The sequence below is a fragment of the Silene latifolia genome, chromosome 8 (genome assembly GCF_048544455.1).
Source record: "Silene latifolia isolate original U9 population chromosome 8, ASM4854445v1, whole genome shotgun sequence".
NCBI lineage: Eukaryota > Viridiplantae > Streptophyta > Magnoliopsida > Caryophyllales > Caryophyllaceae > Silene > Silene latifolia.
The window spans coordinates 6,886,075-6,907,481 of NC_133533.1; the positions used below are offsets into that span (position 1 = coordinate 6,886,075).

General features: G+C 36.5%; 3 protein-coding genes and 1 long non-coding RNA gene across 5 annotated transcripts; 1 reads left to right on the forward strand and 3 right to left on the reverse strand.

The window, feature by feature from the left end:
• The first annotated feature begins 645 nt into the window (after positions 1–645).
• On the forward strand, positions 646–4,154 carry LOC141596202 (protein SRG1-like). The gene is made up of 4 exons (XM_074416304.1): positions 646–1,130; positions 2,918–3,165; positions 3,320–3,638; positions 3,721–4,154. The coding sequence occupies exons 1-4, from the start codon at positions 885–887 to the stop codon at positions 3,985–3,987; spliced, it is 1,080 nt and encodes a 359-aa protein (XP_074272405.1). The 5' UTR covers positions 646–884; the 3' UTR covers positions 3,988–4,154.
• Positions 4,015–7,193, reverse strand: LOC141596203 (tetratricopeptide repeat domain-containing protein PYG7, chloroplastic). 2 transcript variants are annotated; one of them, XM_074416306.1, is made up of 5 exons: positions 6,857–7,193; positions 5,363–5,414; positions 4,904–5,193; positions 4,612–4,758; positions 4,015–4,501 (listed from the first exon to the last, which is right to left on the reverse strand). In XM_074416306.1, exons 1-5 carry the CDS (start codon positions 7,040–7,042, stop codon positions 4,223–4,225), a joined length of 954 nt encoding a protein of 317 aa, XP_074272407.1. In that variant the 5' UTR covers positions 7,043–7,193; the 3' UTR covers positions 4,015–4,222. The 2 variants fall into 2 exon arrangements, with proteins under 2 accessions (XP_074272407.1, XP_074272408.1); XM_074416307.1 differs by having other exon boundaries at positions 5,363–5,418; positions 6,857–7,189.
• Positions 7,194–8,284: 1,091 nt separating this feature from the next.
• LOC141596206 (uncharacterized) lies at positions 8,285–11,629 on the reverse strand. The gene is made up of 2 exons (XR_012522408.1): positions 11,027–11,629; positions 8,285–8,545 (listed from the first exon to the last, which is right to left on the reverse strand). It is a non-coding gene; the product is annotated as an uncharacterized LOC141596206 (long non-coding RNA).
• Positions 11,630–14,220: 2,591 nt separating this feature from the next.
• Positions 14,221–20,926, reverse strand: LOC141596207 (SH3 domain-containing protein 3). Its single transcript, XM_074416310.1, has 11 exons — positions 20,665–20,926; positions 19,316–19,438; positions 18,373–18,442; positions 18,084–18,229; positions 17,152–17,253; positions 16,486–16,683; positions 16,079–16,141; positions 15,906–15,995; positions 15,070–15,144; positions 14,737–14,889; positions 14,221–14,572 (listed from the first exon to the last, which is right to left on the reverse strand). Exons 1-10 carry the CDS (start codon positions 20,722–20,724, stop codon positions 14,770–14,772), a joined length of 1,047 nt encoding a protein of 348 aa, XP_074272411.1. The 5' UTR covers positions 20,725–20,926; the 3' UTR covers positions 14,221–14,572; positions 14,737–14,769.
• Between the last annotated feature and the right edge of the window lie 481 nt (positions 20,927–21,407).

The window sequence follows — 21,407 nt, forward strand, 5'->3', positions numbered from 1 at the left end:
TACACACAAAGAAGGAGCAATAATATGAGAATTAAATATTATAAAATCCTCCTTTGAGTGTAGGGAGGACATCCTCCGAGAGGACGCAAGAATTTCTCTTGATTTATACCTTCCTTAGTGGACATCATAATTCATAACGCAATATAACCAACCATCTACTCTCTAAACATATTTATATAGTGACTCTTACCAACAGTGATGTTTTCCATTCCTATATCGACTATAAATATCAACCTCCTTTGTTGTTCCACTAACTCAGCAAGTCTCCTTTGTAATAAGCATATCCGTCACAAGCTTGCGACATGTCAAGTATATTATCCATGTAGGTAGATAAAATAAAACAGATTGTTACTCCCTAAGCACTCTGCTTTTGTCTTTCCTATCCACATGGATACGTAGTATTAGACCTGTCGCAAGCTTGTGACAGATATGCCCATTACAAATGAGAATTTGTGTTATTCTACAGCACGGTCTTGTAGGCTGTGGTGTGGAATTAGGGGGGCTAGTAAGGGCGCTCATCCCCATAACAAATTATATTATTATCAATTTACTCCTCCCTAAAACTCTTCACCCCTAAATTTAAATCTTAACCCGGCCACTATTTGTATGATGTTAAATTCAACATTTCTTCACATAGGACCTTTCACTTTTTATTGGTAGGGTAAACTCTGCAACCTAACTTAGAAATTGACGAACACGTACGCGGAGTATCATCCATACACACAATTAACTTGTAAAACGTGGCCAACTATATAACAATATTACATTATTATGTATGCAACAAGCTTACTATATATATTCGAATATTTGTTTCTCACTTATTAAATCTCTCAAAAAATATATATAGTCTATATTTTCATTTTAAAAGGTCTCGAGTTCAAAAGATGGAAGCGACAGTACTAGGTAAATCAATCATAGTACCAAGTGTTCAAGAGCTAGCCAAAGGAAGTAAGTTGGTCACAGTTCCGGATAGATACATCCGCGATGATGTGGACGCTCTAATATCGTCAACTGGAGACGATAACAATGATCTTCAAGTGCCTATTATTGATATGGAGGGTTTATTAAGTGGAGATGGTGTAGAGTTGATGAAATTGCACTTAGCATGCCAAGACTGGGGCTTTTTCCAGGTTAGACCTCCTTGAGTTGTACTTAGGGTTGTCAATGATATGAGCCGGTTCGTTGAGCCCTCGGAATCGGCTCGGTCAAAGCTCGGCTCGTGCTCGGTCAAAACGAGCTCGAGCTCGAGCCGAGCTTGGCTAAATACGAGCCGAGCCCGAGATCAGTAAAGCTCGGCTCGGAAGCTCGTTTGGGCTTGTTTATAATTTTTTTTGTATAATCTTTATGTTGTAGCATTATGTTTATTTCAAATTATATGTTATTTAGACATTTATATAAGTATATTATGATATAATATTTTTTAGTATTTTATAATTTGGTTGTTTCAAAAATATTTATATTTAATTAGATTTAAAAGGTGAGAAAGTGAAAATAGATAATGATAAAACTAGCTCGATTCGAACTCGAGCCTCAATTTTTTAGGCTCGACGAGCTTTGAGCCGAGCCCGAGCTTGAGCTAAAAAATTCGAGCCGAGCTCAAGCTCAACTCGGCTCGTTTACACCCCTAGACTACTTGTACTCTCTTTGTAGCTACATCTCAGCTATTTGTTTACAATTATTTAAATTACTCCTCATAAAAAAAATATAAGAGATAAACAAATGACTGAGACAAACGGAATACTATTACAATATAGTTACAAATGATTTTGAGAGACATGCCATACATATATATTAATCCTATTTTAAATAATTTACCATAGTGGTGGTGTGGGTTAGAGAAAAAAGATCATATAACGTTGGATGTACCAGTCAGATTTTATTTATTTTTCAAACATATGTGTATTTTTCTGAGCTTATTACCTTAAATTTTATTTATTTTTGAGTATATGTGTATTTTTTCTAAGCTTATTAAAGTTTATAAATTAGATTCTAATTATTTTTCTGTCAAAACTCAAATTTAATTAAGCTTATATGTAATGTTTTTGAGTTTAATTATACTTTTTTGAGCTTAATGTGTAAGTGAATGAACTCAAAATTTTTATAGTAAAACTCATAATTTTTAAAACAAAACTCAAAAACTTTATTATAATGTTCAGAAATTATAAAACTGGTGGTAGTACATCAGATGTATAATTTACTTACTAATGTGCGCTGTGGGGAGGGGGGTGTTAGTAGGACGTTCACCCCCACTGGAATATGAAAATTCAAAAAATTTAGTTAATTTTTGATCTTTCTTCGAGTTTCATTTATAATATTTACTCGTTTTCCCTTGATGAATTTTTTCAACCCTCTAACTGCAAATCTTGGCTCTGCCAGTGATTTAACAATAAAATTATCACTCCCTCCAATTTCCTATGTTGTTCCTTTTTTTGGATAAGTTTGTGTGGTCAAAAAACAATTATGTGGGGTCATGTATATTATATGGTCTAAATTGATTCTCTTAATTCTTGCCGTTGATCTTGCGTGTGACGGGCACTATCCGTCACAAGCTAAAGACGGATAGTGCCCTCCTCACAATAAGGTAAGTGGGAGGGCAAGTTGGGAGAATGGACCACCCCATGGATAGTTCCACTTGCATATTGTGAGAGGGTACTATTCGTCTTCAGCTTGTAACGGATAGTGTCCGTCTTCAATGAGATTTTGTTTTCTTGTAATTTTTGTTAAATGTTTTGTAATTTTTGTTAAATGACAAGGGTATAACGGTAGTTCACCTCATAAAAGAGTAAAATTCGTCCATGAATGAACACCACCGAAAAAAAAGGGAACAACATAGAAAATTGGAGGTAGTGTAAAAGTGTCTCTTAGAAGACTTAATGTGTTATTCGGTTAACTCAATATAAAAGGTGAAATTTTGCAGTTGATAAACCATGGAGTGAAGTTATCCTTAGTTGAGAAGTTGAAAATAGAGATCCAAGAATTCTTCAATTTGTCAATTGAAGAGAAGAAAAAGTTTTGGCAAGGACCTAATGAAATAGAGGGATATGGGCAAGCCTTTGTTCTTTCAGAGGACCAAAAGCTTGATTGGGCTGATATGTTCTTTCTCACTACCTTTCCGAAACACGAACGTCGACCTCACTTATTTCCGAACCTACATCCTCCTTTTAGGTTAGTCCTACTTCTCGCATTTTGCTCTCTGTTTACATGCTCCTCAGTAGGCCCATTATTTTAGTGGTCCCCTACAAATTACATGTGAGAGGGTGGTAATGAGATTGGGTATCACCTGTTGGCGCTATCTCATTTTCTATAACTTTACATGCAGTGATGCATTGGAAGATTTCTCAGACGAGACGAGAAAACTCGGGATTAAAATTCTAGAATGCTTGGGAAAAACACTAGGAATTGGTAGTCTAAGAGAAGTATTTGGAGAAGGTCAACAAATGATGAGAATGAATTACTATCCACCATGTCCAGAGCCTCACACGGTTGTCGGTTTAACGGCTCATTCAGACGCAGTCGCTTTAACCATCCTCCTCCAGCTTAACGATATGGATGGCCTCCAAATCATGAAAGACGGTGAATGGTTTCTTGTAAAACCCGTCCCCAATGCCTTTGTGGTTAACGTTGGTGATATCTTAGAGGTAAATACTTCTCTCGTCAACATTCTTTACACAAATTTATCGTAAAACAGGGTCTTTTAGCAATCACTTTTCTGGTATGTAGATATTGAGCAATGGGACATACAAAAGTGTGCTGCACCGGGCGATGGTGAATGTGAGCAAGGAGAGGCTATCAATCGGTTCATTCTATTCCCCGTCCCTTACCAACGAGATTGGGCCTATGACCGAATTAACAGGACCAGGTACTCCGGGAAAGTTTAGAAGAATCACAATGGCGGATTACTGGAAGGGTTTTTTCACTCGTACTCTTGATGGAAAGTCGTACCTTGATGCCATGCGGATCCAAGACTCCGATGAGGCATCCGTTTAGATGACGGGAAGTTATAGTATCGTCTTGTTTCGATTAGTTTGTAATATTTCTACGCGAATAATTATGGATCCATAAGACATCGGCGAGGTTTACACATTTACTGAAAATACTCAATTCATGCCTTCTTAAAAAATTCAACACTAGTCCTCATACTACTTGCGAATTACGATATCAGTTGTCAAAATTTACGTAATTTTTCTTGAATGTCGACAAGCGAGAACACCATCGGAATGTATCACCGCTCCTTTTTGACAGGAATGCCTTTGTACATGTTAACACGCTTCCTCAAATCATCGATTCTAGGACGAGCGACCCTATTGTTGGGATCAAAGAGAAGTACTTCCTCGAAACACCTGAGAGCGGAATTGAGATCTTTCTTCTCTTCGTATGCATCACCGAGGTTGTTCCAAGCAGTAACATACCCTGGTTGAAGCTTCACGGCTTTCTCAAACTGACTGATACCCTTCTCGAGCTTTCCATCACGCACGTAACTAACTCCTAGTGCATTATGAACCTGCTTATGGAAAACATAATTGTTTCATTAATCTCTTGAAAGACGAACTCACATTAATACAATGTGAGAGGTTATCTGCTCAAACAATCAGGATTCAGGAATAAACAGACCTGGGCAAGATCCTGGTCGTCTCCATCCCATTTCTCGATAGCCTGTTGCAAGTATTTAGTTGAAGCAGGGTAAAACTTCCTTCTCAGCATCACGGCACCAAGTTCAAATAACTCGGTTGCATTAGCATCACCACTCCTTACTTGCTCCTGAAACGGTATACAGATAACTAACAAGCTCAATGTCGTAGAATACAACAGGAACGACACCTTAGTCTCAAAATGGTTTGAGGCAGGCTAACATGTGTCGTTTTTAGTTGTCTGATGTTCTTGTGTTTGGTATGAGAACGGTTACCTGTAGTTCTTTAGCAGAAAGGTCGAGTTCTCTACGAACAAGCACTTGTCGGAGGACAAAAAAGGTTCCAGCTCCAAGCAAAGCCAATAGCAAAAGCACATAAGATAACTGAATGCCTAATTCAAACAACTCCCCAACCTCATACACGGGATTTATTTTGATGTCGGTGCTAGAATAAGCCGCTTGTGAAGAAGATAGCCAAGGGATTATGGCAGAAGAGATGGCAGTAACACCACGTAATAACTTCACATTTTCGATATCTTTCAAAGAGATGTATTTCTTTGAGAGCTCTGCAACAAATAAAATAAATATGAAGTGATCTTCTACAAAGCCAAAACCCGTCCAAGGAAAAAGTATCGTGACTTCACGACAATAACAAAAGGTAAATGGACTAGGGTGATACACTGTGACCGAAATCATTGGGGTGCAAGATATCATACAAGAGAATAAAAATGTTACCATCCCTATCAAGTGATACAACTGGCCGCAGTGTCAAGGCCCTTCCGAAATTCTGCCTTCATCAACAATGTTAGCAAATTAGAAACCATAAGACCAGTGCAAACAATGAAGTGTTAAGGAGCAGAAATCTATTTTACGCGAGTCATTAACAGATCCATACCACATCCAATGAGCATGTCAACAATTGGATATCCATTACAATTCATCTACTGACTACTGAGCAGTTCTAATTTACCCGAAAACATAAAGGGAAATCATGATCATGTTACATCGACATAATTCTCAGTTCCGCAGATGTTGGAGAGTAGGTAGGATTCCAAATTCAGTGTCTACATCTCTCATAAACTTTCAAAACATTAAATGATCATCAAGGTCCATGAAATACCGATAAACACAGTCTGATATTAACACTGAAAACACTTTCTGAGGCACAGTTCCTCTAATATGCATTGAAAGTATAGCTAGCGGATATTAATCACATAAAGTGATCAATCCTATTTCAAAGCTCCTTCCCAATTTTGAATGTGTTCCATATTTGTTCGTTTGTACCAGGTCGGACATTGCATAAACTACTGAATAAGTACCCCCTCCATTTCAGTGAATAAGCTCCCTTTCACTTATCTTAGTGAGAAGAAAAAAGTCATATAGAGTTATAGACCTTATCCAACAACCATGAGTTCGGCTTTAATCCTTCCATATCTCCGGAAATTTTCTTCTTTCATTGCAGATGTAAGAATGATACTTTCTCTAAGAATGTAAGCTATGATCAATTGATCATAGCTTTCACGAGGCCGTAAAGCTACTACCTTTATAAACAAATTGGCTCATTCATTTCCTACTTCATCAAGGTGAGTTGATAGCCACTCGCTTCCTTGCTCATCCGAAAGGATGAGATAGGTCGATCCAACACTAAAACATCAACCTAGTTTTCTTCCCTTACCTATCCGAAACTCAAACCACTAAATCATCTCTAACCCAACTTCTTTTGCAGCACAATCCTTTCAAACACATACCATTATCCACTACTCCCTCCGTCCCAATCATTTGTTTACCTTTGCTTAAAATACTTCTCACAAAGAATTTAAAACAAAACAGTAAAACAATACATACAAAACTAACCCTAAACACTGATTTTTTCACTCCTCTATAAAATTACATAATTATTTATCTAACTTAAAGCATAAAAAATCACCAAACAGATCACATAATTCAATTGGGTAACAAAATTACATCATCCCACACAATATTATGTGGGTATCAAGTGGCAGAGCTCAGGGAGGGAGGGCTAACAGGAGCGCTCGATGAAAATTTCAAAGTTTTTAGTTAAAATTTCCGAACTTTTTTCAAGTTTCCCTTATGTCACTACCCATTCACCCCCGCTGAGTTCAATTCCTGGCTCCGCCACTAGAATTCACTCTAGAAAATGGGATTTTTCCCCCAATAATTCAATAATTAGAGCAAAAAAGAAGAGTATCAAAGAAGGAGGTCACTTACATAACCAGGAAGCTTAGAAACAGCACCAAAAGAAGTCAAATTTCTGGAATAATTAGACAAAATTTTGAAATTGGGAGGAGAAAATGAAGCAACAAGGATAGAAGAAGTAGCTTTATTAGCTGAAAATGGTGAATTCAACAAAATTGGAACATGTAGAATTTTGTCAGAAATTGAAGTTGTGATCATTGTTTCTTAACTGGGTTTTGCTCAAAATTTTGTGGGTTTGCTCCAAATTTTTGGGATGAATGAATATAGTTTGGAGGAATTGAGAGGCTGAGAAGTGAGAAGAGCCTCAGGGTAGTTAAACTTTGTTATGAGCTTATCATAGATTATGGGGGAAAAGTGGATAGATTTTGGATAGGGGTTTTTTACTCCATTTGTTAATTCTACTATAAAACCGTCTTATGTATAACGGGATACTAACCGTGATGACTTATATACGGAGCAACTCCTTATTACAAGGGGACAATTATATCGTAGATTATAGAGATGGAAGTGGGTCGTGCCTCGTGCTGACCTATGCCTGGAGAATAAAATGGCATGGCCTTGGCAGGTGAGCTTCATGTCGTGTTGTGCCGGTGAAAATGGCGGTTCGGGCACAGCCACGACTCATGGCGTGTCGTGTCGTGTTTGGGGTGTGTCCAAGCAATTCCTCCACTTCAATCTTAATTCTTTGTATTTTGAGTGTGCTAAAGCGTGTCGTGTTATGCACTTTTTTTCTCTCAGATGTTGGCCCACAACATGTCGTGCCGTGTTGGCCGTTGGGCGTGCCAATTCCGTGTCGTGGGTATGTGCAGTTACTTCAAACCCTGTATTATTGAGGTTAAAATAACTATAAATTGAAAATTTGATTTGAAATAATCGAAATGATACCGGTTAAATATTGTATAATAACCAGAGTAAAATTGTTGCGGACTTGAGGTTGATCTTATGCGTGAATCGCTTGTGGTTTAGGAGTATGGGAAAAGTGGACGGCGATGATAGTCGGAAAATTGCCCTGAGACCGTCATTTGTCCAACCTTTGAGATCTAACTCGGTTTTACAAGGATTTGATAATATAGTGTTTTGAAGATCTTCACTGTATGTTCCAAAACTACAAGGCATTTCGAGTGAAGAACTACATCACACCATCGACCATCCTTGCCACCAACCAAAATAGACACTGACCATCACCACCACTACCGCCTCCTCAGCTCGTTAACCACCAATATCGAATAACATAGAAAAACAAAATGCAGTAAGAAATAAGAATACAGACATGCAGTGAAAGTTAGATCCTTTGTAAATTAGATAGAGCAACACAGATTCTCATATAAGACGATCCTGTGAATGCTATGATAACATCATCATCCATATTTCGCAACAATTGATGAAACCTGTAAAATAGAAAAATACTAGACCGACCATTTAATCAATCAAACACCCAAATTCCAAACAAGTCTTTCAAAATGGCAATAAAAATTCTGATAACTGTAATCGGATACAAGAATTGCAGCACGTTGGCTGTAATAATAGATGATCAAAATTTACCAATTCTTTACATATATAGTTTTCCATATACATACCACAGTTTCACGGACCAGTTGCTTCATTCCCCCCCTCCGCCATTACCCTAATCCAAACCGACAATGTCAAATCACCAATCCACGAGTTGCTCGTACTTGAGTTGATGGACCGGCATTCCTATTGCTGCACCAAGAAGAACAAACTCATAAGCACTTTATGTCACTTCTACGCTAATGTTTGATTGTGTCCGATGTTGACACGACCTTGTATATACATTACCTCGATGTAAAAGTTTTTCACACAATACTAGATTTTTAAAATTCTGATCCTGTAATCTCGGCATATTACTGTGTCAGACAATTCTGATACACACCCATTTCTAACAATTACAGTCAAGTCTGAGTGTCTGACAAAAATAGTGCTCCGCAAAGTACACCAAAGATGACAATGTTAAGAAAAGGAGGATGAATTATACTACAACCCGACTCTGTAGTACATAAAGAAAACAAACGTCTATGATTAGACAAACAATAATCGATAAAAACAAGCAGCATTCAAAGAAATAAACAGTTTTAAGAATCGCAAACCAGTAAAGGGAAAAAGGGGAATATGTGCAAGGTTACATCCAATACATTCAGTACAATATTAGGCCAAAGAGACGGTTATTGTGACGCACTGACGCTCACAGAGATGCTTATCATTTTAAGGCTTGCATTGGTATTAGGCCCAACCAACACGTTAAGAACCGCAAGGAGTTTCTTAGTAGATTAATTATATTTAAAATTACAAGGCCATAAACTTTACCGTTCGGCTATCAGAGTGTTCTCTCAACTTCTTACAAGTAATAAGCACTGGTATCAGTCCACGGCCATTAAATCCAATGAATGTCACAAAAGAACTGTACTAATGCGGCAACACACTAAACAGACCGAGATGCAAACTCCTAGACACTGAATCACCTTAGCCAACATATAGCACAAGCTAATTATTATAGTCACGGAACATTTGGGTGCTAAAGATTCAGACTTGTCTGTCTTAAGAAATTCACAATAATCTACTAAATTACTCTCCATATATCGCTCTAAATGAACTTGCTTTCAAATGCAACACGCCAACACCCATGCCTAAAACCAAACAACCATTTTCACAATCAATATCTAAGAGTTGGCAAACTTACGGCCAAATCAGAACATCTAAAATTGAGCTATGCTGACGTAAACGTGGGGGTAATATGAAAATTCAGACAATTCAATATTTCAATACGATCTTTTGAAAGTAAGATGCCCTATCATTAGTTGCATCAAATTCAAACTCAATATCATGCTTTGTCTACCTACAAGAGACCTAAAACAAAACACACATGCAAAAGGATGCTAAATAACCGTCTTAGAACCAATGGCTCGTGAATCTCAGTATATCTTGGTGATGGACATCACTTTTTTAGTCCTAAATATACAAACGAGCTAAGAACATTTATATAGTAGGTATCCGCTCAACACATCATACTCCGTATTAATTACATGTTGACGTCCTCGACAATGTGAGTGCCGCTTCAAAGATTTGGAAGCTAAAGGTCTTTGAAAACTAAAGCAATCGAAGTAAAAAAAAGTTAATGAGGCCTTCTAGAACGATATACTGAGCCTGAGACTGTCCTTTAAAAATTATTACAACTAATTAAAAATACTAATACACGAGGGATAGTTAGAACTTCGTCTGGAAAGTATCGCCAAGTCAAATCAGATAGGAAGTTAAGGAACGCCATTTTAAGATCACTCTCTTTTTGTTGGTTTGATCTATTTTTTGTTAAAACTAGCTATATCACCTATGTTGCTCGGACTCTTCATTTTACCCGTGTAGGACACTCGACACTTGGACACCATTTTAGACCAAAAACAAGAATTTTTTTCATAAAATAAACAGATCCGACACTTGGACAGATACCCGTGTCGTATACTTCTAATCGACTCCGAGGAACATAGTATATCACTCCATGTGCTGAAGCACATTAATAAATTCTTAATAGATTCAATTGTTCACCTTCCACTTTATAAATAAGAGATTATAATGTCTTCACTAACTCAATAATACTAATGTGGTCTACATTACTCAAACTCGTTTAGAAGTATTCGACACGGGTGCGTGTCAAGGTGTTGGATATTTTTGTGAAAAATATGCATATTTTGGTCTAAAATGTGATGTCCAAGTGTCATACACATGTCTGAGTGTCGAGTGTTGAACACGGGTACGCGAGGAAATTAGAAGAGTCATAATAACATAGAATGTGGTCAGTCGGCAAGAAAATGGACAATTTACAAAAAGTCATAATCGAAGTACAAAAAGCACACTTTACTTAAAGAACTCATACCCAAAAAAAACAAGCAACCACCAAAGGTAAAAACATCAATCAAATCAAAATGAGGGAAACAGAAACAACAGCAAATAAATCCACTAACAAATTACATTTGTAAGACGGTCTTACACAAGTATATTGTAAAACGGATTCTTCTAGTTAACATCCATGACTCATAGGATCCGTTTGATATTAGTATAAAACCGTCTTACAAAAGATTAACAGAAATCACACAAAACATGAGAAGGGCAATCATTAATCAAGAACTACATACAAAATCAAAATAAACCAAGAAAAAAGGATGAGAAATATACCTAAAAACAGCAAACCCAGATGCCAAAAACACCTGAAAAGGATGAAGAACAATGTGGGCATCTCCAAAACAGATGAAAGGTCCCATCTTTCAAACCCTAAGAAAGAGAAAACAAAAACCCAAAGAAAAAAAAAAAGGGGAAAAATTAAAAAAGAAGGTGAAAATAAAAAAAATGACTTTTTTTCAAAGTTAATAAATTTTGAACTGTTGAACTGTTTAAGTAGACAGTAGATCCAAAAACAAAACAATAAAAAAACAAGCTATGTATTGAATGAATGAATGAGCCGTTTTAATTTAAGACGGGTATAAGTTTATCCGTCTTAAAGTTAAAACGGGTTTTAAAAGTAATCAACTTTAATTAGTATAGGGGTGGTCTATTTTGCAGGGAGTTATTGGTTAAAAAGAGAGGAATGCAGGAGGTGTTTAGGCTTTAAAAGAGAGATTAAAAGACAAGGTGCACATTTCCAGAGAGAGTAATGAACTGTATGAAGGAGAGTAAGGGACAAGAAGACACAAAGGGGAATTGTTTTTAGACATTTGTTTGTTTGTTTCATGGTTTTTGGGTATCCCAAGTTTGGGACTTTGAGAGTTTTGTGTTGTGTTTGAAATTGAATGCTACTCCGTAGTGAGTTGAGATTTGAGAACCTGTTGGGCTTCACCACTTTCCGGTACACCGTAGGGGTGAGCGAGTTTAGGTTTGGACTGAAAAAATGAAATAAACTGATTCTTTTGCTGAAGACTGAACCCAATTGAAATTTTTTAGGTCTAATCCTTAGTCCTCATTTTTTGAAGTTTCGGTCGGTTTGGTCTTAGTCAAAGACCGATTAATTTAGGGTCGCACAAAATAAACCAATTTTATGTTTAAAATGCTAATCGTTAAAATAATATAAAGTAAATTATCATTTTATCTCTAAAAGACATTGTAAATTAATATCAACAATTATTTTCAGGGAAAAAAATCGTCTAATTTTATTCTATGCATTTGGTTTAGTTGAATTTAGATTTTTTTTTTTTTTAGAAAATTTTAATTGGTACTTATATATCTACTTGGTTTTTTCAAAGTACATGTTTATTTTATAACTTACTTTAGTAGAAGCACAAAATTAACCTCATATAATTTGCATACACTCATTCATGTATAAGTCTTTGAAAAAAATATTTATAATATTGAAATAAACATAATGAAAATATTATTCTCAAAAAATATTTTTTTGTTACAAGTTAGAACTAAATCATCTTCCTATTTATTAAAGTACTCAAATAATAATATATACAGAATACTATGTGGAGTATTTATTAATATGTTGTTGATATCTATGGAGCAGTATTGAGAAAAAGGACATCGGATGTACTATCTCTAATTTTTTTGTTTTTTGAGCATATATGTATTTTTTTGAGCTTATTACCTCAAAATTTATTTGTTTTTGAGCATATGTATATTTTTTTGAGCATATTAAAGTTTATAAGTTAGATTTTAATATTTTTTCCATCAAAACTCAAATTTAACTAAACTTATAGTAATGTTTTTGAGTTTTATTGTAATTTTTTAGAGCTTAATGTTTAAGTGAATAAACTCATAAACTTCATAGTAAAACTCAGAAACTTTAAAATAAAACTCAAATACTTTATTAGAATGCTCATAAACTATAGAATTGGAGGTAGTAGATCAGATATATAATCCTCTGACGGGTATTTATCATCCTGCTTTTTGATAATTTCTCAATCACTAATGTTCTAATTAAGGTTGAATATGACACGTAACGGTCAAGTTTGTATCCTAAATAGCTTTGCGCCATATGAATATAAGATGGGGTCATTTCGGAGCAAGTTACTGTCAAGTTTGTAACGAAGTCTGTATTCAGACTAATTTACGCAGTGCAAAATTCATTGCGGAGCAAATGAAACATGACTCGATCCTAAATTACCTTAACGAAAACAAACAAAAGTACAAAATAGTTTGCATATACTGAGTATATGATTATTCATTGCAGACACGAATGATAAACTAAAGGAAAACGACTAAACGAGGACAACCAAATACGACTTCACCCTCCAAAGAACGGAACAGATACGAGAAGCAGCTAATGAGAACAAAGTAACTTAAGACCAATCCTGTTGCATAAATAGGCATTAGTGACGGCCTTCTTCACCTGTTCAGATGTCAAAACCCCGGGACACTTCTGCTCAATTTGAATCGTACTTGAAGAAGCACGACTACATGACCCTTTGTCATCCTCCTCAAACGTAATCCCAACTTGACAGGCAATCTGAGTTAAACTTGAACCAATAAGATCGGGTTTATTAAGCACCCGAGCTGCCAAGTCACCCGCCTCAATACATTTATCAGAAAGAGTATTTTTCACCCAGTAATGGTCACAGGATAACGACGAGGCTTTAATGAAGCATCGATCTTTGTCGGTTAAGTACCTTAAAAGTGATCTAGGAACTTCAGGAGATCCCATGTTGTCCAAGCAGATAACGAGACATTTCCCGATATATCCTCCGCTTAGGACCATTAGTCCATATTTACCGATGGCTTTGCCGTTAGCGTCAACAGTTTGCTTATATTCTAAGCCTACAATATCTTCATAACTTGAGATACCGATATCCTGCATGAACTCATTAACAGCCACTATGCAGTCTACTACCTTCACCGAAACTGTATTGCCATTAATAACAACGCTATGATTCCCGGTTTTGTTAATAAACTTTGAGGGTACCATCTTTCTACGTAGAATGAAATAGATACGAAGTATATTTTTGAGGAGTTCGTTGAATGAAATAGATACGAAGTAAATTAGGCTGTATATATAGCCTAATTTACAACTTCGAAGACGAAAAATCATAACTCTAGCCCTAAATTCTAAAGTAAAATTCTCTGTCTCGGGAACAGTTCAATTGACTGTAATCTGTATTGGTGTCTATCTTCCCATAAAACGGTCTCAAACTCTGAGGCGGTCATTTTCTAGAAAAAAAATTCAACAGAGTGATTTTTATACAAATAATTATTGTTACGAGATAACGTAATTACTCCCTCCGTCCCATTCTTTTGTTTACATTTTGTATTTTTTGTAAGAAGTATTTTAATCGAAGTTAAACAAATAATTGGGACGGAAGGAGTATATTTTTATGTGTTACAAGGACACAAAATTTGTAGCCAAATAATTTGAAAGTGATTGATCGTAACAAAAAAAATCAGTAAGCGAACAACCTTGCATAACCAAAACAAGAAATCACTATATTCCATTTGCATACAACAGTTCATTATCTTCCATCCACTGTCCTCTAAAAATCATCGCGCACAAGTTTGCATGTAAGCAAGGCAGCGAGTCCAAAACATACTCTCCTCAACGCAAAACATATGGGCAAAGAAAAACTTAACTACTAACGCGAAGTAGTAACGAATGAAAATGACATACGTAAAGATAGAAGGCGTGTTGTACACTTGCATGGACTCCAGAGTACATCTTTTTACGTTGCATTTAAGAGACTTCAGTGCATTTGATCTACTTTTCCGCCCATTTCTACAGCAATCTTTTGAAAATCACTGCAATGGCAAGTAAAACTCTCAACATAACATCCACACTATTAGAACTTTCAACTACAGAAGGGCAACAAGTCAGCAACGAAAAATCACACTTCCGATAAACGGGTTTGGATCTCACAGTAGTCGAACAAGTACCCAGAAAGGAAACAGTAAGAATGCAATACCATTCTGATTGCTTCAAAATGCTGCACTCGTATCTAGTAGGCCTCAGCTGCCATGTTTCTTGCCGGGATTCTTTGACGCTTTTCAACATAACCAGATGGAAACCAACCCGCTTTGCCCTTGCATTCCCCTTCACACCACCCTGATGGGCTTGCCTAAATCATCACAAGAAACTGAGATTACTCGACAGAACAAAAATACACATTTGGATAAATTAATGATCAAATGAGGACAACAAAAACAGGGGGTAGTAAACTCTCGGACAACTAATGCTATTGAAGAGAAGAGAATATGCAGAAATGGTACGTAGCAGAAATCAAGAAGCAACGACGGACCTTGCGAACAACAACGTAGTCGCCAACTGCAAGACTTAGCTCTTTCTCAGATTCAGCCCTGAATGCATGGACAACCTGAAAAAGGCAATAAAGTCCTTGGTCATACATATAGAAATCCTCCAAAAACGCAAATTCAAAGCCAATTGATAACAGTTATCACAGCAAGCCTCTTACAAAATCTTCTGACTTCAAACAAGACATTGGGTGTCTTCTTCAAATAAAGCAAGCCATATAATGGTTCCAGAAGTTCAAGATAGTTTTAACATTTTTTTTTTCGATTTTAAGTTGGCCGTGCTGGCCTCTAACACAATGAAAACGATAACCTTGTCGGTTAGTCCTGGTTCACCCAGAAGCATTTTTCTACAGTTTAAGACTTAAAGCCATATAGTGTTTTTTTATTTATTTAATTTAAAGAAATTAATTTATTTATTTTTCTCTCCTTTATTACACACTTTTTCAACAACCACTTTCTTATAGATTTTACCTGGTTCATTCCGGATCCTTAACTCTATTTCGGTTTTTAAAAATCGTTTTAACCTTTTCTCTCGATTTAAATTTTAAGTTTTTATAAAAGAAAGACGGAATTCGATTTTAAAACCCCTAAGTTCACCTTGACTTTCCATTACATTTTCGTTCTCCCTTTTGTTTTTTATCTTCCCTTTTTTATTCGCATTTTGAGGCGTGCGTTCACCCATAGACGGTTCGAAAGGATGATTCATGTCAGCCGACCCCAAATCATTTTGGGATTAAGGCTTTGATGTTGTTGTTGTTGTATATGAATGCTTGCGCGCGAAAATGGGTAGAGCTGTACAAGAATAAGGATAACATTTACATACTTCAGCCAAGTAGTACATCTTCTTCTCTGAGTTGTTCTCCATTGAAAGAATAGGAGGAGTGGCCTCTTTCTGCTGTTTCTCTGACACCAACTGTAACAGAGACAAAACGAACTCATGATTTACTTACTGCAGTAAAAATAAAAACTCCATTACCAGATGATTGGGAGACTTGCCTCAGCTTCGACTTCATTTAGAATGGTTGCAACCCTTAAATGGTAATTCTTTTCGCTTTCAACCTTAAAAAAGCAATTCACTTGTAAGAGCGAAGGATCATCACAAAACACTATCTCCTTCCAAATTTATTGTCCCCATTTGACGTTGGTGGTCAAATCTTTTCAACTTTGACCATTAATTCTTCCAAATATTTGGATATATAACATAATTCTTCCAAATATTTGTTTTATTTGAGTTATCAGGGAAAAAAAATTCATATTATAATTTAAAAATGTTGCAGTCATTGAACATTGTGAGAAAATATTGGTCAAAGTTCTCTACGTTCGACCATTAAAGTCAAATGGAGGACAATACGAATGGGACGAAGAGAGTAAAAAATAAGATTCGGATGCACAGGCGTACAAACCAATGCTACAAGCCTCTGAAATGTCAATCTTTGCTGCTGTGAGTCAACAGAAGATAGTGCAGCTGCTGCTTCTTTTCCCAAAACTGCCATGTTAGCTTTCAACTCCTGCATTCTAGTTTCTGCTGCTTGTAGCTTAGCTGTATGTTCATGAGTTGCAGCCTCTCTTACACGAGCCCTTCTGCGGTTAACCTCAGCTGCCTGTTTTGCTTTGATTATACATCAACTAAAAAATGAGATCATAAGAAGTATTGACAGGTTGAAGAAAGGTTGAAGAAGAAAACTCCCCCTCATTAACGTGACAAGTTTATAATTTGAGAAGAGTACACAAGATGTGTTCAGTTAAACCATATGAGAAAGTAGATCTGACATGGTGACGAGGGTAGAACACAAAGACAACTACAACATTACCCTAGTGCTTGACGGGCCCCTGCTGAAGGTGGAGTAAGGGTGGTCAGATTTAGGCGAACCTACCCCTGTGTTAGAAAACATACAGATGTTTTCGAGTGACCCATAGTGATAATTGGATCACCAAGAACCACATAGTTCGACAGCGGTTTCATAGTACAAGAGCAGACAGTCTCTGAGTCATTTTGATTTATTCCATCACGACGAGGGTAACAGACAAGGCAAAAATAATTATTACATCAGGCAGAAAGAATCACACACCTGCGCTTCTGCTTCTTGTCTCATTCGACTATAGCGTTGAGCAAGATGACGAGCATCCTCCAAAGGGGTACCGGTACTAATTTGCCTCAAGGGATCCAATACCTGGAGCGAACAAGGTTTCAAACTGTAAAATGTATAAGCTAGCAAGAGGTATGCAAAAGACTAGATAGAAGAGGCTATAATCTATGACAGCAAATTCTAATAACACCTATCGAGGGATGTTAACAAAAATCTGCTTAACCTTATGATGTACAGGACGAGTGAACCAAGTTTCAAAATTATATGAAGTTCTCATGGTTTCCACTATTAGAGATAGAATCAATATGTTGTAACATAATATGATGGCCTTCATGATCCCATCCAGAGCATCGTAAATTCTCATATGAGACAGTCTTGTGATAAGAATACCATGAGAGTCGCCAAATATTATGCGGTAGTTATAAGCTGGTTTTATTTATTGTTTAGTGGGTATAGAGGTATGTATATGGGTAGGGTGCTAGTTTAATGGATTTGTGTCACATTATACTAATCTAAGCTTACTCTATTTGCATTTTTGGAAATTTCCCATTTTCCTCTTTTTGCCTACTCAATGGAATTGCACCCAGGGGTACTATTTCGTATACACTTAGAACCTCTCTAGATGAAACAGAGTGATGGTCTGAACTTGGCCTTAAGTAGAACTAAAATCCAAGTAGTATATTGTACCGAAGGCTATACCTTCTCTCTGACTCAAACAAAAACATGCATCTCTCCCACGCCTCATTGTTTGGATACAAAGAGATGAGGGAAAGGGAGGTGGAATGGTCGAATGTCATTTCCCCTCTAAAACATTCCTGCGTTGGAGAGATTTTAAAAAGGCTTGCAGGGAGGGAAAGGGAGACTCCCTTTCCCTCTAACCTTTCTATCCAAACAAAGCTATAGGATCTAACTACCTGAGACAACAGCAGTCTGTTCAAGTCTTCTTGCTCCTTCTCCACGTGTTTCCGAGCATCTCCATAGATAGATGCAGCCTTAGCCAAAATTTTGTCTTCAGTATTCTCAGCTCCATATTTGCAACACTCCTCGGCCAACTTAGTACCTTGAAAAGTCGAAAATGATCACAGAACATCAGTAATTGGTTTCTTTAAGAATGGTCTGATGTATATGCATACCAATACCATCAGAAATTCAGAACTACAAATACATGTTCATAATCATAAAAATCAGATATTGCTCTTCTACCTGCTTCGATCTTTCGATAACCAAGAGTAGTAAATATTTCGGCAGCTTTAACCACCTCTTTTTGGAAATCCTGAAATTCAATTTGCAGTACACAATTCAAACTCAGCGAGTCGGAAAAAGGCTCACGGTAGAAGCTACAAAAGAAAAGGATGTGCATGTAACAACAGGTACAGACATTACCAGTCTCTTAGCCGTTCCTACCCGTGTAGTTTATGGTATCTAAACCCATAAAACAGACATTCTGCAGCTTTACTCATATCTAATTCATCAACGTTTTACAGCTAATCACAATGACACGGTCCTCCTATCTACTGTACATTATTGATGATCTGGAACCATATTCATCTTATCTATTTGCTTCTACCAACCTTCTCGTCATGAACAACTCATACTGTCTTGGAGAAAACCCGTAAGAGGAACCCTGTAGTTACATAATTAGAGCTGGTCGGTTCTGATTGGGTCAAAGGTTGTTTAGAATTTGTTGAGTCAGCAGAAATGTGAAAAACGGTGCTTTAACTATGTGGCATCTCCGAAGCCCCGGCTTCGCTCCATTGATGATTTTAAGATGTGAGTTACTGCCATAATTATTAAGCCTACGCTGAAACATACCTAGAATGCATTAATAATTTTTTTTATCACGCGTCATTGAGTCAATATGGGACAGACTTCTATGTTAAATATCGTGCAAAGAGCGGGATACGGCAACTCAATAAGATAGCTATCAGCTCCAATTTATGTCATTGTATATTTATGTAACTGGCTAACAACAGCTGTAATTAGAGAATGGCGACTTTATGTCGATCCCATTTTCAGTACAGTGCGGAGAGGGCCACGGCCTCAAGGTATATGTAGCCTTACCTGAACGTTGTCCCTAGAGAAGAACAGCAATCGAAGAAGACTTAACAAAGACAAAAGAAAACAGAGAATTAGAGAAGTTGCTCACCCTTCCTGAGCGAGTCGATTTGTACAACTTGTCTAATTGTGTATGTCTTTGCAGCTCCACTTCATCAATGACCATAACATCTGAACTTTCATAGCCAGTTCCACTGATATGTTTTATAACTGCCTACAAATCCAGATTGAAATTAAACGCTTCCTAGTGTAAGTAGTCGAAGACCAAGTGACGAACACAGAAGCAACACCAAATAGCTAATGCCTAATACAAAGAGTGTTGGGAACACGTTACGCTTTAAAGTAATACTAATCAACTAAAATGCCAGTAAAAGGCCACACATAAGACATCTTAGTCACAACTGACAACCTCCACGGACTTGCATCAGGTCTACACTCTCTACGCAAGTCATACATATATAGTCAGTGGATACCTCGTACTAAGTTAACCGATAAGAAAATGTCTTTATTTTAAACACAAATTTGCAATTTAAGTGGTTTACGGCAGAAATGTTGCCTAGAACTCTAAAGAGACGCGAAGAGAAGTTCCAAAGAAATAAGTCATAAACGCCAAGGAATAGTTATGTGGGCATATGACACTCGAGCTGAGACACCATCACCAATAACATCATGCAGTTTAAAGAGCCAATGCAACTTCAAATGCTCAAAAATACAGGAAACAACTCATCAAAGCTCACAGAAAACCAATCATTTATATGTACTTTTGTGCAATGTCAAATAAGTAGTTATCATGAATCATAATCTCAAACCCTTAATTGTCCATATAATCCCAACAAGATTAGGGGTCGGGCGAAAAGTGTGTAAACCAAGATCTTTTATTTTGGGGGGCTATCTCAACAAGAAAACATAAATTATAGAATAAGACGTCTTACAATGTGAGACGGTCTTACACAATAATCATTGACAAGAAAAAGATTACACTATACTAAAACTCAATAAAGCTTCAATATCTAATACACAAAATCTCATTGAAGACGGAGGATATCCGTCACAAGCTTGTGACGTATACCGTTTCCTCTCACAAGTTGTATCTAATAATCTCATTCACATTGGTATGAATTTTCTTGAATGATTGAATCTAATCTTATAAAAAAACAAAATGACATAAATTGTTGAACTTTTTTCCAATTCATCATTTCCCATCAACAATGGCATTGACAGAAACATAATTAAACACCAAAAAAGAACAATTCATGAAGATAATATACAATTAAACATCGCAATTAAGCTAAATTTATGCATTCCTGCATTATATCTCAATCATCAGAAACACAAACACCATCATTAATTTCCAGAAAGATGCAATATTTATCAAATTAAATTAAAGGGGTGACAGAAAATGAGGTAAAAAATAATGGGTAGAAGTCAAATTTGATATACCTGTTGTTGTTTGGCAACTTGATCTCTCAATTTGCTGGCTTGTCTTCTGAAAGACTCCATTTTTAGGGTAAAAAAGGGGGATTTTGTGATTTTGTTTGGAGGGTATTATTAAGCAGGTGACAGCAAGTATGGTGGACTGAATGTTTGAGGAAAATTGGGATCACACTGTTGGCAGATTTTAGTGTAATCTAGCTTGAAACCGAAGATATCTTAGACTAATGATTGACACGGAATTTATTTAGATCACAAATTTAAATGAGATGGTTCTTATTTAATCTTTTCGAGTGTGTAATTAATCGGAAAATAATTAAACTTAATTGTACATTATATCAAATTATAGTGCCAATTTGCACATTGTGAAACGTTTGCGGCTAAATTGCACACAGGTGTAGAGGTGATTACGAGTCGAGCTTAGCCTTACTCGACTTGTGTTCATGAAACAAAACTCGAGCTCAAGCCGATCTCAGGCTTACCCGGGCTTGAAAAAATTAAGCTCATTACCATGCTCACTAGCTTTAACCCGAGCTTGAGCCCGTTTCGAGCTCAACTCGACCCTATATATAATTGTTAAGATATCGATTTTTTTTCTTTCGATAGTTTAAAGTTGTATTTGGAGATTGCATATAAAAATATTCAACAAATTAATAAAGATATTTGATATGGTTTTAGAAAGATATAATCTTATTAATTATTTTTGTAAAACAAGAGTAAAGTAGTTATATTATCACACAAATTCGAGTTGC